This window comes from Megascapheus bottae, chromosome 1 (assembly GCF_031878675.1).
Source record: "Megascapheus bottae isolate mThoBot1 chromosome 1, mThoBot2.hap1, whole genome shotgun sequence".
NCBI lineage: Eukaryota > Metazoa > Chordata > Mammalia > Rodentia > Geomyidae > Megascapheus > Megascapheus bottae.
In genome coordinates this window covers 49,905,509-49,917,908 of record NC_143509.1, presented here as the reverse complement: position 1 = coordinate 49,917,908, position 12,400 = coordinate 49,905,509, and the positions used below count along the sequence as shown (strand labels likewise).

The 12,400-nt window shown below is 38.8% G+C and overlaps 1 protein-coding gene across 1 annotated transcript; it reads right to left on the bottom strand.

The window, feature by feature from the left end:
• Positions 1–3,767: 3,767 nt before the first annotated feature.
• Positions 3,768–6,428, bottom strand: LOC150069126 (golgin subfamily A member 2-like). The gene has a single exon (XM_090330541.1). The coding sequence runs from the start codon at positions 6,426–6,428 to the stop codon at positions 3,768–3,770; it is 2,661 nt and encodes an 886-aa protein (XP_090186667.1).
• Positions 6,429–12,400: the final 5,972 nt, after the last annotated feature.

Here is a 12,400-nt window from a genome sequence, read left to right as displayed (position 1 = left end):
TTTACTATTTTCTCTCTCGTCTTTCATCTTTCTCTTCTTCATATTTTCCTCCATTTTTTTCTTCTCTTTTTTTTCTTCCTAATTCTTTTCTCTTTACTATTTTTCTCTTTGTCTTTTTCTCTTGTCTTTCATCTTTCATCTTTTCTTTTTTTCTCTTTTTTTCACTCTTTTTTCTTCCTAATTCTTTTCTCTTTACTATTTTTCTCTTGTCTTTCATCTTTCTCATCTTTCTCTTCTTCATATTTTCTTTACTTTCTTACTCTACTTTTTTCTTCCTAATTCTTTTCTCTTTACTATTTTTCTCTTTGTCTTTTTCTCTTGTCTTTCATCTTTCATCTTTTCTTTTTTTCTTTTTTTCACTCTTTTTTCTTCCTAATTCTTTTCTCTTTACTATTTTTCTCTTGTCTTTCATCTTTCTCATCTTTCTCTTCTTCATATTTTCTTTACTTTCTTACTCTACTTTTTTCTTCCTAATTCTTTTCTCTTTACTATTTTTTCTTTCATCTTTCTCTTCTTCATATTTTCTTTTTTTTCTTTTTTTCTTACTCTACTTTTTTCTTCCTAATTCTTTTCTCTTTACTATTTTTCTCTTGTCTTTCATCTTTCATATTTTCATCTTTCATATTTTCTTCCATTTTCTCTCATCTTTTATCCTTCTAATTTTTTCCTTTCTTGTCTCTTTCTTGTCTCTATGTTTTTTATGTGTTTTATTTTTTCTGTCTTCCTCCATTTCTTTCTCATCTTTTCTGCCATTTTTTCCTCCTATTTCTTTTTCTTTTCTCATCTTTCATCCTATTTTTTTTCTTGTCTCTGTGTTTTATTTCTTCTTTCTTCCTCTTTTTTCTGTCTTCCTCTATTTCTTTCTCTTCTTCATATTTTCTTCCATTTTCTTTTTTTGTTTTTTTTTTGTTTTTTTGTTTTTTTTCTTCCTCTACTTTTCTCTTGTCTTTCTATTTTTTTGTTTTTTTTTGTTTTTTTGTTTTTTTTCTTCCTCTACTTTTCTCTTGTCTTTCTATTTTTTTCTTGTCTCTATGCTTTATTTCCTCTTTCTTCCTCTTTTCTTTGCCTTCTTCCTCTATTTCTTTCTCTTCATCTTTTCTTCCATTCTTTTTTTGCTTTTTTCTTCCTATTTCTTTTTTTACTGTTTTTCTCATCTTTCATCCTTCTATTGTTTCTATTTCTTTCTCTTCATATTTTCTTCCATTTTTTTCTCTTTTTTTCTTCTACTTTTTTCTTCCTAATTCTTTACTATTTTTCTCGTCTTTTATTCTTCTATTCTTTCTTGTCTCTTTCTCGTCTTTCTCTTTTATCCTATTTTTTCTTTCTTTCTTGTCTCTATGTGTTTTATTTCTACTTTCTTTTTTCATCTTTTCTCCCATTTTCTTTTTTTGCTATTTTTTCTGCCTGTTTCCTTTTTCTGCCTATATTTTTTCTTGTCTTTCTTTTTTTACTGTTTTTCTCATCTTTCATCCTTCTATTGTTTCTATTTCTTTCTCTTCATATTTTCTTCCATTTTTTTCTCTTTTTTTCTTCTACTTTTTTTCTTCCTAATTCTTTACTATTTTTTCTCGTCTTTTATTCTTCTATTCTTTCTTGTCTCTTTCTCGTCTCTTTCTCTTTTATCCTATTTTTTCTTTCTTTCTTGTCTCTATGTGTTTTATTTCTACTTTCTTTTTTCATCTTTTCTCCCATTTTCTTTTTTTGCTATTTTTTCTGCCTGTTTCCTTTTTCTGCCTATATTTTTTCTTGTCTTTCATCCTGCTATTTTTTTCTTTCTTGTTTCTATGTGTTTTATTTTTTCTTTCTTTCTTCCTCTTTTTTTCTGTCTTCTTCCTCTACTTTCTCTTTATTTTCTTTTTTTCTTTTGTTTTCTTCCTTTTTCTTCCTATTTCTTTTTCTTTTCTTTACTATTTTTTCTTTTTCTTCCTATTTCTTTTTCTTTTCTTTACTATTTTTTCTTGTCTTTCATCCTTCTATTTTTTTTTCATTTTCTTGTCTTTCATCCTATTTTTTCCTTCTTGTCTCTATGTTTTTTATTTCTTCTTTCTTCCTCTTCATCTTTTCTTCCATTTTCTATTTTTGTTCTTTTTCTCTTTTTTCTTCCTATTTCTTTTTCTTTAATATTTTTACTCATCTTTCATCCTATTTTATTCTTTCTTGTCTCTATGTGTTTTAATTCTTTTTTCTTCCTCTTTTTTCTGCTATTTTTAGTTCCTATTTTTCTTTTCTTGTGTTTCATATTGCTATTTTTTCTTTCTTGTCTCTGTGTTTTCTTTTTTTCTTTCTTCCTCTATTTTCTGTCTTCCTCTATTTTTCATTTCATCTTTTCTTCCATTTTCTTTTTTGCTTTTTTCTTCCTATTTCTTTTTTAGTATTTTTTCTTGTCTTTCTTGTCTCTATGTGTTTTCTTTCTTCATTCCTCTTTTTTCTGACTTCATCTTTTCTTCCATTTTCTTTTTTTGCTCTTTTCTTTTTTCTTCCTATTTCTTTTTCTTTTCTTTAATATTCTTCCTCTATTTCTTTCTCTTCATCTTTTCTTCCATTTTCTTTTGTTGCTCTTTTCTTTTTTCTTCCTATTTCTTTTTCTTTTAATATTTTTTCTTATCCTTCATCCTTCTATTTTTTCTTTCTTGTCTGTTTTATTTCTTCTTTTTCTTCCTCTTTTTTTCTGTGTTCTTCCTCTCTCTTCATCTTTTCTTCACTTTTTTTGCTCTTTTTTCTTCCTATTTCTTTTTTTCTTTACTATTATTCTTTCATCCTATTTTTTTCTTTCTTTGTCTCTATGTTTTTTCTTTATTCCATTTTTCTGTCTTCTATTTCATCTTTTCTTCATTTTTCTTTTTTCTTTATTTCATCTTTTCTTCCATTTTCTTTTATTGCTTTTTTCTTCCTCTTTTTTCTTCCTATTTCTTTTTCTTTCTATACTATTTTTTATTGTCTTTCATCCTATTTTTTCTCTTTGTTTTCTTTCTTTCTGCTTCTATTTCTCTTCATATTTTCTTCCATTTTTTGCTCTTTTTTCTTCCTTTTTTCTTCCTATTTCTTTTTTCCTCTACTATTTTTCTCGTCTTTCAACCTATTTTTTTCTTGTCTGTGTGTTTTATTTCTTCTTTCTTCCTTTTTCTCTCTTCTTCCTCTCCTTTTTTCATCTTTTCTTCCTTTCTCTTTTTTGCTTTCTCTATTTTTTCTTCCTATTTTTTTCTCTTTCATTCTTCTTCCTTTTTATTTTTTCTTTCTTTTTCGCTTTATCCTTTCCTTTTTCATCTTTATTTTTTCTTTTTTTCTTCTTCTCTTCCTTCCTTCCATTTTTTCTCTTCCTTTCTCTTCTTTTCTTTTGTTCCTTCCTTCCTTCCTTCCTTCCTTCCTTCCTTCCTCTTTTTTTTCTTAACTTTTCTTAAGTTTTCTTTTTCATTGGTCTTTCACTTTGGTCCTATCACTCGAGTTTAGTACTGTCCCTTAAGTCACACCTTCTCAATTTCTCTTGTCTTACATCATCTCTTTCCATGTTGTTACACATTCCCTTTTTTACTTCGTCATTTTAAGTTGGAGCCTCACACCTGTTCTGTACAGTTTACCCATGTCTATAGCCTTCCTTGTTGTTCTTTTGTGATTATTCTATATACTAACAATAACATATACTCCTTCCCTGGCAACCAATGGAGAAGTGTCTAGAATTTTGGACCACCTACCATCCATTTATATCAATGCTTGAAAGAATATTATCCAGATATTTACTTCTCCTGGTGGTGGCTCCAAATCTTTAGTTATTATTTCATATTTACCATTTGCCTCAGTTTAAAGAAGAAAGAGGCAGAGTGCTCATTGCCTGAGCCTGAAAGCGCTTGGTCGTTCTGGACATTAGGAAGCAGTGGCACGATATGCCCTGTGGTAGGAGCCTCTAGGGGGCCAGGCATCTCAGCCTCTACCTGGGCAGGTTCAATATCATCTTCAAGTGACACTTCCTCAAACTCTTTCTTCTCCTCTGGAGAAGTCTTCTCAGGTCCAGTCTTCTCTGGACCTGAGTATTCTGAAGTAGTTTCAGCAGCAAGGCTTTTGGTTTCTACTGGCATCTTGCTCCGGCAATCTGTGCTTTCACCTGCAAGGCGCATCAGAAGCTCCTGCAGCTCCTCCTTCTTCTCCCTCTTTTCCTGGGAAAGTTGGTCGACATATTCATCTTTTTCCCGGTACAGTTCATCCAGGACTTCCATCTGTTCTTTAGAGAGAACTATGGATTCTTCAATGGTGCTGATACGCTCTATCAGCTGGTTGCTCTGATGCTGTAACTCTTCCAGTTGACTCTGGAAGTCTATCTTGTCAGGCTGGTCATGGATGAAGCAGACTTTTAGCTTTTTGTGTTCCTGTGTATCTTTCTTCCTGTTCCAAGACACACCACGGCCCCAGCTCTTGGGGAACAGGGCCTGGCACTTGATCTTTGTCTGGAACTGGGATGCCAGATTGTCCAGGCATGAGCAGCGGGCCTGCTGCTCCTGCAGCTGCTTGTTCAGTCTTAATTTTATTGATTCAGCAGCTGCTAGTGCGTTCAAATAAAAATCACCGATGGCTTGTGGGTTGTCATCATCTTCCGGGTAGGTTATATCTGGTGGAGTTGCCTCCTCACCCTTTTCTTTGTTGCTTACTCCTTCTTCACCTTCCCCAGAATAAGCTAGCAAGCTCAGTTGAGCCCGCAGCTTCTCCTTCTGTTGTCTAGTTGTTTCCAGGCACTTCAGAGTGTCCTGTAAATTTTGAGTTACCATTTGATCTTTCAACTTGCTTTGCACCTGCTCCTTCTTCAGCTGCTCCAGCAACACGGTCTGCTTTAGCACATGCTGCTGCAGCGCCTCCTTTTCTAAGGTCAGCTCCTGATTGGAGGCCACGTGCTGATCGCAGGTGGCTCTGAGCTCCTGTAGCTGGGCTAGGAACTGGTCATGCAGCTCCTGCAGATTTTGAGCCATTTGGCTCTTGGTTTCAGCTACCTCTTTCCACTCTTCTATCTTTTGTTGCTGCTCCAGCTTCTCCTGCTGCTCCAAGTACAGGACTCTGGTGAGTTCCCCCTTCTCACCGGTCAGCTGGTGGCAGGCAGCCTGTAGCTGGGCCAGCTTGTATTTCAGGTCTTTGTTGCGTGCATGTGTGCAGCTCGATGTCTCAAGGATGTTGTGATGATCCTCATCCAGCTTCCGCAGCCGTTCCTGCTGCTCCATGTTCTGGAGAGCGAGGCGCTGGTTTTCCTGTAACTGGTTGTTAAGTTGTTCCTCCAAATTCTTCAATTCTTTCTGCAACTGGCAGGCCTGGGCCTGCAGCTGCTGCACAACCTGTGATGGTTCTGCAGGGGGCTGCTGCTCTGCCAGCTGCTTCCTCAGTTCTGAGAGGTTGTTCTCTAGCTCCACTACCTGACACAACTTTTGCTCTCTCTCTTCTGTCATTTGGTTTATCTTCTCAGAGAGCTGTTGGACCTTCTCTGCCCATGTGGACTTCTCCACCCTCAGGTCCTCTGCCAACTTGTCTCTCTCCCACTTTAATGTGGTCACCAGACTTTTCAAATTGTCTAGTTGTCTTTTCATTGCTGCCCGTTCCAGCAATGCATGCTGGAATTGATTAATTCTGCGTTTCATGTTGGCTGTTTGTGTCGAGAGCACTTCCACTCTTTCCTGAAACTCGGTGTTCTCTCTTGCCAATTTGTTATAGCTTCTGATCTTTTCCAGGAAGTGAACCTTCAAGTTAGTCAGGTCTTCGGTAAGTTGTTGATTCTTTTTTTCGGTCTTGTTCTGCTTGGTGGTGACTGCAGACAATGCAGTCTCTAGCTCTAACATGCGTTGCTGTGAAGCCCGCAGATGACTGGTGTGGCCTTCACGTTCCATTTCGCTCTCGGCTACGTGTGGCATGTGAGAAAGGGTAGATTTTATATCACCTTCATTTGAAATCAGCATCTCTATTGCTATCTTATGGACTTCCAGCTCTTCTTTCAGTGCTTCTTGCACGTGAGCGTTCTTCTCATTCTCTTTGTCATGTTGATCTTGAAGGTCTTTCCTTTCTTGCCTCAGTAATTCAGCCTCGCTCCAGAGCAGTTGGTTTTTTCTCTTGGTGGCATACAAGGAAAACTGGAGGCGTTGGCAGTTACTCTCCAGATCGTCAGTAGCGCTGAGATCCATAACACTCCTGTACCTGTCAGCTCTGACTGTGCCTGAAGGCAGGGGAGGCTCAGGGACAGCATGCTCTTCTGCTGTACTCTCACCTGAATTACAATCCCCAATGGTGTTTGTCTTGGGACTTCCTCCATTTTTGGTCTTCTTCTTTCTTTTGAAGTATTTTGAAGATCTATCAGAGCAATTCTGCTGGTATTCTTGCACTAGTGTCTTTCCTGCAGCTTTTTCATTTTGTCGTGCTTGTTCAGTCTTCCCAGCTCTGGGACGGGAAAGATGGTTGGGCCACATTCCCAGGCTTTTTAAAAGTTCTAACAACTAACTCTAACTCTATTTCCTATGTCTTTTTCCTAATCACTAAAAACTAACTCAATTACCTATGTCTCTTTCCGCCCAAATCACCTCAATTCTCTCCAACTCTCTCACTCACCACGCAGCCACCTCTACCCTCTCCAATTGCTGTGGTGTAAGTCCACAGAGCAAATTCCGGTGCTATATAAGCAGCATGGGATGTGGGTGTGGCCCGACTCTTGAATCCCATTGGTCAGACAGAAACATGAAATAGTAGGGGGTGTGGCCTGACTTGTGATCCAGGCAGAATGGGTGGAGTCATGATGACAGCTGCTCCTGCAGTCCCATTCCCATCTAACCTTGTCCAGTTTGGTTGGGGGGGGGGGCAAGTGTGGGACCCACTTTAGCTGGATAGGTACCCAATTTTACACACAGCTATGGCCACCAGAGTTTCCCCCAGGCTTTCCATTGTCCTTCAGGAAGAGGCATCAAGAAACACAGCTCTCTGCCCATGTACCACTCCATACTGAAGTAGCTCTATTTTTCTAACCTTATTTGCTGACACTTGTATTCTGATGAGGGAATCACAGATTCACAATGTTTTTTTAAATTTTTGTGGGTCATAGGACTTGAACTTTGAGCCTGGGCACTGTCCCAAGCTCTTCATCTCAAGACTACCACCCCCCCCCCTTGAGCCATAGCCCCACTTCCCCTTTTCTAGTGATTAATTGGAGATGAGTCTGGTGTTCTTTAGTGCCAAGGCTGGCTTTGAAGCTTGATCCTCAAGTCTCAGCTTCCTGAGTAGGTAGGGTTACAGGTGTGAGCCACAACGCCCGGCTAGTTCCGTTCTTGATATATCCTGCTCTTCCAATTCCAGAGAGACTGGAGGGCTCAGGGACCTCCCGAGTCCAGGCTCCTCTCCACAAGTATTGGGGTTGGCTCCTGGAGGCCATGCCTAGCACAGCATCTGTTCTACACACTCTGGCTGATGATCTCAGAGGAATCAAAGGCAATCGCGGGAGAAAGGAGAATGTCCGAGAAAGTCCATGCTGCTCCCACCCAGGAGGATGTGAAATCCAAACGTGTACAAAAAGAATAGCTTGCACATGACTGAAAACTTCGGCTAGACAAGCGGTCAACAACCCAGCCACCTCCAAGTGATGTGTCTAGAATCTAGGTTCTGGGGCAGCCCTTTACTACTATAGAGCCTTTGGACATCTATTTCCGCCCAGAAGTGCTTGCATGCCCTTCAGAGCTTGGCTGAAGTGATTAGTGAGTTCATTGGGTATGGCCAGCTTTTCCTTCTCATGACCAGCTCTTTGAGGTTCTCTGCCCAAGCCACTGCTTTGGATCAAGGCATGGTCTCCAGAAGGCCACTGTGAAATACTTGTTGCAGGGATTCAGGGATAGCAGTGACTCCTTAGTCCCTCAACTAAGCTGGAAGCTGGTCTTGAGCCCTTAGAAAAAGAATGATTTGAGTGGGGCCCAGTCAGTTCCCGGCTCTTGTGTTCGCATCACAGTTGCTCGGGAGGCGGCTGCCAGCTTGAATTCCCTGAGCCTCAGGTCTGCAGGTGCGGATCTCCCTGGCCTCAGCGCCCAGGAACCCACTGTTCCTCTAGCCACTTCCATTCCGGACGCTGTGATGAGCTCCCTCATTATAACATACACGTTATCAACGAAAATGTGTAGAAACATACGTTTATATAGCTTTCAGAAATCCCAGATAAACTCAAGAAAGAGTAACTGTAAAGAAGAATCAGAAAACTGCAGACACAAACAAGGAAGGGATGGGGGAAGGAGCTTAAGATACTCCAGGAGAGTGACTCACACCCCTCCCGTTGGTGCATTCGAGCTGCTCCCCTTGGGCCAGGAGCCCATGCGATGCCAGTTCCAGCACCAGCCTCACCAATCCCCCCTCCCCCAGCGCTCTGAACCGGATGGCCGGCTAGCGCTGGTGGTAAGAGCGAGCTGGGGCCCAGCCTGGACACAGCGGCCTTACTGACTCCTCAGCCGTTTGAGCTGCTGGACCAGGGGCACTCATCTGCCTGCGCCTGGCTAGGCCTCACTGCTCCCGTGTGGCTTTCAGGTGGGTCACCTGCAGTGCCAGAAGAAGCTTCCTGTCCATTCCTGTCCAAGTCAGATCATCCTGCTAAGACATTTCGCGTTAGCTACTCAGAGCTTTGGTTTTGGATGGTGATATCTGAGATAGGGTCTTGAAAAGTTTCCTACCCTATGATCTCCACTTTGGAGCAAATTATTATTCCTGATATCTAATCCTTGCAATCCCTGATAAAACAGGCTAGACTTCTTAAGGTCCCTGGTCAAGCACAGAGACAACGCCCCTGAGTCAGCTGAGTCACAGAAGCTGAATCTCCGCCCATCAATCCCCTTTAGATGAAGGGACCAGTCATTTTTGGAAAGTGAGACAGGATAATTAGAGATATTAGAGGTAGTGGAAAGAATAGAAATTGCACTTGTGTTTCTTTTAAAATAAAGATGGGGGATATGTCGGGAGCAAGAGTGGAACCCTGATCATCTTTGACATTTTCAAAAACAGAACATTATTTGGCTTTATTTTAAATGTCACTTCTCTGCAGGTGAAGAATGTCTTCACTTTGGAGATTGTAGGATGGAAGGACTCATGCTTAAAAGAAATGACTCTGTCCTTGGGAAATAAAAGTAAGGAATTGCTGAGTCACATGAATACAACAAGTGATAGGAAAGGTCTTGATTAATCTTCAGAATCCCGGGATATGTAAAGAAGCATTCTAGTTTAAGTGTTATAATGTAGGTGTTTGAGTTCCAATTTCATTGGAATTCCAATTAACTAACTCTGAGAATTTGATCAAAACAACCATCTGTGCTTCCACATCTGTAACAGGGAAGTTAACAATAACTCTTTAGTCAATTCCAAAGTTTTTGTTTCCCCAGGAAAGTATTGAATATCTCATTTTTGGTCTCCTCTTCTACAAAGTTGGCTAAATTTCCATGCCATTTCAAGCTATGGGAATGAGTGCTGCTGCATAAATATATGAGCATACTTTGAAAACTAAAAAGTTTAGTACATATGATAAATTGATTTAGGATTGCAGATATTTTTTAAAAATCATGTACTGGAGATTAGTCCTCTATCCTCCTAAAATATTGACTTATTTAACTTTTTTTTAAGTAGGAAAGTATTACAGCTGCACATTAATTTACTTGGATCAGTTGTCTTTTTCATATTTTTTTATTCATATGGACATCTTATCTCACTGAAACAGAAATTCTGTTTTCCTCTTTGGACAAAAACATGAAAAGATTATTCCTGGAATGGTCCTTTCCTAAGTCTGTATCATAAGGCTGCAGTATGACACATGAGATAAAGGGAAAGTGGCAAGACATGATTCTATTCGACAGAGTTTGCTCTTTTACTTTTCTCCGGAGCAGTTAGTAAGAAATACAGTATGTTCCCAGGAGAAAGCAAGGTCCTTGTGTTTGTGAACTGGCTTCCTGCTCTGTTATTCCTGCTTCTTCATTGAGAATCTTCATCGTTCTACCTAGATGACATTCTTTGAAGTTATAATCTGGCACAACTTAAAAGAATTTCTTCAGTAAATAGTCTTTGGGAAGATAACTCCTCTAGTGTTTATTGAGCCATACAAAATCTTACTCTATAATCCATTCTGTTACCCTGATCAAGCTGAATGTCCACGAATCACTGCACCATCCTTTCTTCTATACTTCTGTTCAGTTTGTTCCTCCCTTTTATTTTTAATTATTTTTAATTTTTAATATTGCCAGTCCTGGGAATTGAACTCAGGACCTACGGACTGTCGTTGGGCTTTCTCAAGGCTGGAGCTCTACCATTCGAGCCACAGCACCATTTCCTGCTTTTTTCAATATATATGTGGTACTGAGGAATCGAACCAGGGTCTTTTTGCATGATAGGCAAGCACTCAACCGCTAGGCCAAACTACTCTTATCTTTGCATTGTTGTTTCTCCCAAAGACACCACAGGACATGTTCTACATTCTTCAAATTCCACTCAAACCACCAGCAATGTAGCCAGTGACTGATGACTCACACCTCTCTGCTTGGCTACTTATAAGGCTGAGATCTGAAAATCAGGGTACAAAGCAGTCTAGGCTCTTATCTCTAATAAACCAGTAAAAAGCCAAAAAGTTGAGATGAGGCTCTAAAAGGCTAGCCTTGAGTAGCTATAGTTAATGAAGAGCTCAAGGCCCTGAGTTCAAGTCCCTGTTTCAGCACACACACATACACACACACACACACACACACACACACACACACACACACAGCAAAAACAGAAGAAATGATCAATTCTCTGATGAAGATTTCTATTACAATGCTCTTGAAAGCTGGAATATCTGTATCCTTTAGGATTCCACTTGCTTTTCACCTGTCCATCAATTTTGGCTTCCTTACCTTCATCTCTTGTCTTTAATCTCTCTCTTTCTCTTTCTCTCTCTCTCTGTATACATAGATAGATACAATTATCTACATATATACATATATGCTATGACTGACTATATCTTTTTCAGATATTACAGTAAGTAGACCTATCTTTGGCATTATGGAACCCAGTGACATTGCACTGTAGAAAGCATATTTCAGAAGTGTAAAATAGCAGAGAAAACCATTACATTCCACGAGCCTCACACTCTGTCTCACTCTTACTATCATAACCAGGAAGCTGAGATCTGAGGAAAGTTAAAAAAACAAAAACAAAAACAGAAGCCAGCATTGGTGGCTCACACCTGCAATCCTAATCCTAGGTACTCAAGAGACTGAGGTCTGAGGATTGAGGTTCAAAACCAATCCAGGTAGGAAAGCCCATGAGACTCTTATCTCCAACTAACCACCAGAAACCTGGAAGTGGTGCTGTGGCTCAAGTGGTAGAGTAGTAGCTTTGAGCTAAAGAGCTCAGGAATAGCATCCAGACCCAGAGTTCAAGCCCTACAACTGACCAAACACACACTCGCGCGCGCACACACACACACACACACAGAGAGAGAGAGAGAGAGAGAGAGAGAGAGAGAGAGAGAGAGAGAGAGAGAGAGAGAGAGATTCAGCTTATTCAATCATATATCTTGAAAATACGATATTCACAGTATAATATATTGGAAATGAACTTCACAACTTGGGAGGGGGTAGAAGGGGGGTAAGTAGAAGAAAAACATGGGAAGGGATAACAATGTTCAAGAGGTAATATATTCACTACCTTACAAATGTAACTGTAACTCCTCTATATATCACCCTGATAATAAAATTTAATATATATAATGAAAATTAAGAACAGAGAAGTAAAACTAACTGCTAGAAAATGAAGATGCCCAGAAAGTACACTGTCTGTCATTCAACATATGAAAATTATAAGTAGAAATCTACCACTTATTTTTAAAGTTTAATAAGGCAATCTGGCTACAAAAGGTTATGAAATAGAAATATAGGAATTCTGGAAAAAGATGCTGAAAAATAAAATGACAAAATATGAGATGCCGTATTAGAAGAAGCACAAGAGAAAAGAAAAAATTGAGAATATAATTAAGCACATTAAATTTTTAAATGAGATTCAAATAATTAATGAAAAATGATGCATGTAAGGGCTTGAAAATGGAATCACAAAATAGATTAAAAGAAAAAAAAGTAAAAGTGACAGATATGACTGGCAAAGCAGATCAAATAAAAACGTAATGTGATCCCTGGAGAAAGACTGAAATAACAAAAAAGCAAACATTAAAAGGTAACTGAAAGAAGGTTATTTTTCTCTTTATAAAGGCTGAGATTTATATCTTGATAAAACAGATCAGAGTGTTGGGAGAAATGGAGGAGAATGATGGATAGAGTGATGTTGATAACAATGCATTGTACTCATACAATGATATGCTGAATTGAAGCCCTTTTGAGCAACTACATAAAGCAAGTTTTTGAAAATTAAAAATATAATATATAAATTCAAAGAACAGCAG